This window comes from Aplysia californica, unplaced genomic scaffold (assembly GCF_000002075.1).
Source record: "Aplysia californica isolate F4 #8 unplaced genomic scaffold, AplCal3.0 scaffold00521, whole genome shotgun sequence".
Lineage (NCBI taxonomy): Eukaryota > Metazoa > Mollusca > Gastropoda > Aplysiida > Aplysiidae > Aplysia > Aplysia californica.
The window spans coordinates 194,622-198,324 of NW_004797791.1; the positions used below are offsets into that span (position 1 = coordinate 194,622).

Genomic DNA, 3,703 nt, shown 5'->3' on the forward strand with positions numbered 1-3,703 from the left:
GTGAGTTGCGCACGTTAAATATCTCTTGGTGGTCTAAAATCGATAAGAGCAGGCTTCAGCCGCCACCCGGGGAAAATTCAAAATTTCCTTCCAACTGAAAAATGTTTAATGTGTCCCGCGCGCTCATAATATGAACTTACGCAGTTGCGAGCGCCGTAAAACACTTACAAAAAAAAAAGAAAGAAAGAACACAACGTCGTACGGAGTTGTGACTCGAACCCCAGACCCACAATCTCACGGTTAAGGCCGACAAGTTCGGTTACCTAACCACTCGACTTTGGCCGCCACCACAATATCAGTTACTTCCAATATTATGTGCTAACGTTTTTCCTTTGACCCGTATGTTTGACTATTGAAGGCAAGTGAGGCTGGGCCACGAGAGAACAGTTATCCAACTGATGTATTAGTGTTGTGGTCTGTGTTCCTCGAGCTCAGGCTTTGAGTTCAGCTTTTTAGGTGACATTTTGCGCTCGTCTCCGAAGCCGAAAGTCCGGGTTCGAGCCTCGGTTCGGACACCGATCTTTTTCGCCCCCTCCTGCCCACCCAGCAGTAATGGGTACCTGACTTGGGGTTGAGGAAGTAAAGGCGGCGTGGAAAGGAACTGGCCACCCTACCACAATAGGCCGAAGGTCCAGGAAGTTGTCTCACTAACCAGGCAGTCCCCAATGTCCGGACCGGATGCGGGAACAACTTTACTTTACTTTACTTTAGGCCCAGGAAGTTGTCTCACTAACCAGGCAGTCCCCAATGTCCGGACCGGATGCGGGAACAACTTTACTTTACTTTACTTTAGGCCCAGGAAGTTGTCTCACTAACCAGGCAACCCCCAATGTCCGGACCGGATGCGGGAACAACTTTACTTTACTTTACTTTAGGCCCAGGAAGTTGTCTCACTAACCAGGCAGTCCTCAATGTCCGGACCGGATGCGGGAACAACGTTTTCTTGGTTTGTTTCCCAACACTTAAAAAGGTAGCACCAGTCAGGTGTTTTATGTTCCGCCTCGGACTCATGTACTCTGTAGGTGTTTTATGTTCCGCCTCGGACTCATGTACTCTGTAGGTGTTTTATGTTCCGCCTCGGACTCATGTACTCTGTAGGTGTTTTCAAAAATCGAAACTTAAAGGAATTGTTTTGTTGTTGAGTCCTTGAAAGAGATGGGGTTCAAGTTAACAAACTTCATCAAAAGGCTATAGATGTCTACAGGAACCAGTCAAATCAGTGACTGATACAACATGACGAGACTGTGGGTTGTATGTCCTCAGGTACACAGTCACCCACACAACATGAGGGGACAGTCACATCAGACCCACTGACTGATACGGTCACTTTTTAGGACACGCGGGCTAACCCAGATTTCGGGGGTTCCAGAAATCTTGACCTACACCAAAAGTGGGCATTGCCCTACCTATAGGAGAAGTTTGGTTTCGTTGGTGTGTATATTTGTTTGGTTATAGAGAAAACTCTCCTTGTCTTTTAAAGAAACTGAACAAGGGGCAAAAACTTTACCTTCGATTTTCTCAAAACAGCTTTTATCGGGATAGCCTCGCTTGTGCTAAAAAGCGACCAACGACATGAGTGGGTTATAATATAACCGTCATCAGGTACACAGGGTAGGCGCAGCCCCGAGGGAGAAGTGTTTGGTCAGTTACTCTGGACAACTCTTTGATAGATAGATAGATAGATAGATAGATAGATAGATAGATAGATAGATAGATAGATAGACAGACAACTTACATTGGCACAGGTTCCCTCGTTCTGTACCGATAGTTTGACGTCTTTGCAGTGAGCCTTGGCGAAGTCACATCTGTGGACAGACAGCGGGCAGAGAATTGATTAGGACATCTGTGGACAGACAGCAGGCAAAGAATTGATTAGGACATCTTTTAGTTTTAGAAGAGGTTTTACGGCACTCGCAACTGCATAAGGTCATATGAGCGCCAGAAGATTAGAGGTGTTACAAGAGAGTAACAAACATAAAAAAAAGAAGAAGGGGAGAAAAGGACGATAGATGTTGGATAGGAAAGAACCACCACCCACAAACAAAGAATGGATGAGGATATTTGTAGACAGGCAGCAAACGAAGAATGGAATATGATATTTGTAGACAGGCAGCAGGCAGAGAATGGATTATTGTTTTGTTTTGGTAAGTGTTTTACGGAAGGAGCTGAAAGAACACAATTTAAGAGCAGAAATGTTTTCGGTCGCTACCCGGATTCGAACCCGGGACCTTTGAATGAGAGGGAACACCTTAACCTCTAGGCCACGAGAGGCCCCAAGAATGGATTACGATATCTGTGTTCAGACAGCAAGTAAAGAATAGATTGTGATATATCCTGATAGACAGCAGACAAAGAATGGATTGTGATGTATGCTGATAGACAGCAGACAAAGAATGGAATGTGATGTATGCTGATAGGCAGCAGACAAAGAACGGATTCTGATGTATCCTGATAGACAGCAGACAAAGAATGGATTGTGATGTATCCTGATAGACCGCAGACAAAGAATGGAGTACATGTATTTCTGTCAGTGTGGGATCAAATAGAGATTGCTTCTTCAGTAGATCCAATATTTCACCAAACTTTGAAACAATCTTCAGTAGAACCCAGTGTAGCCGCAATCGAATAATTTCGTAGAGATATTCAAATGAGGTGATGGAGAATTTGTAAAAACGAGACGTCCACCAACTTGGTTCATCAGCTCAATTCTAAGATGTTGAACAAGCTTATTGTGTTTGGACGGTCCCACTCTCACTTTCCTAGTGGTGTTGGTGGTCTAGTGGTTAAGCTTCCGGACTCATAATCGTGAGATCGCAGATTAGCGGGTTTGAGCCTCAGCTCGGTCCAACGTTGTGTCCTTGGGAAAGACATTTTACACGAATTTCTCATTTGGCTCTGTCCTTTCGGAGACGGACGTTAAACTCGGAGGTCCCGCCTCTTAAAAAACCCAACAGTGTGGATAGGGGCGTTAAACCTATACCATTTTTTTTTGAGTTCTTACTTTCCTCACTGATTCGATATGGGCGGTAGAAGATGACACTTTTTGATGTACCTGTTGTTGTCGTTTATTCTGTTTTTCCTTTTACTTTTATTCTCCTTTCTTCTAACGTTCACGATTTTGTGGCAGAATCTACATCGAATTAGTCCAACGTAAAAAACCGAGTGTAGCCAAGGCAGTCGACTGTCATTACATCCGTATGGTTTAGTTCATCACAATCACACACAGACGAGATTGAAGGACTGGTAGGTACACAATGGGCTCCGATCCCACACGAATATCACTAGATAGATAGATGGACGATCGCGAAGACACATGGATGCATGGAGGCATGGAGGAATCAGTGGATGGCTGGATCGATTTACTAACAGGTGCCGAAATGACCACGAAGAGGAGAACCCCCCCCCCCCTCTGTCACACACACACACACACACACACACACACACACACACACACACACACACGCACATACATACATAAGCATACACACACAGAGACACACACACACACACACACCCACACAAATATATCTATATATATATATACATATATACATACATATATAGAATATATATATATATATATATGTAGTATATATATACACATACCACACAGGAAACGAGACAGACAGAGAACCTCATCGGTGTTGTAAGACATTTTGATAGCCCCCAGACCACGGTGTGGAGTTTAGTTTCCGCCGGAGGT

At 44.3% G+C, this 3,703-nt stretch overlaps 1 protein-coding gene across 1 annotated transcript in view; it reads right to left on the reverse strand.

Annotated features, from left to right (window-relative positions):
- LOC101861977 (agrin) overlaps positions 1 to 3,703 on the reverse strand; it is a gene marked incomplete in the record, with an annotated part of 9,867 nt that overhangs the window by 3,944 nt on the left and 2,220 nt on the right. Inside the window, 1 exon segment of the mRNA XM_013086919.2 lies at positions 1,736 to 1,805. Coding sequence (XP_012942373.1) covers positions 1,736 to 1,805 — 70 coding nt within the window.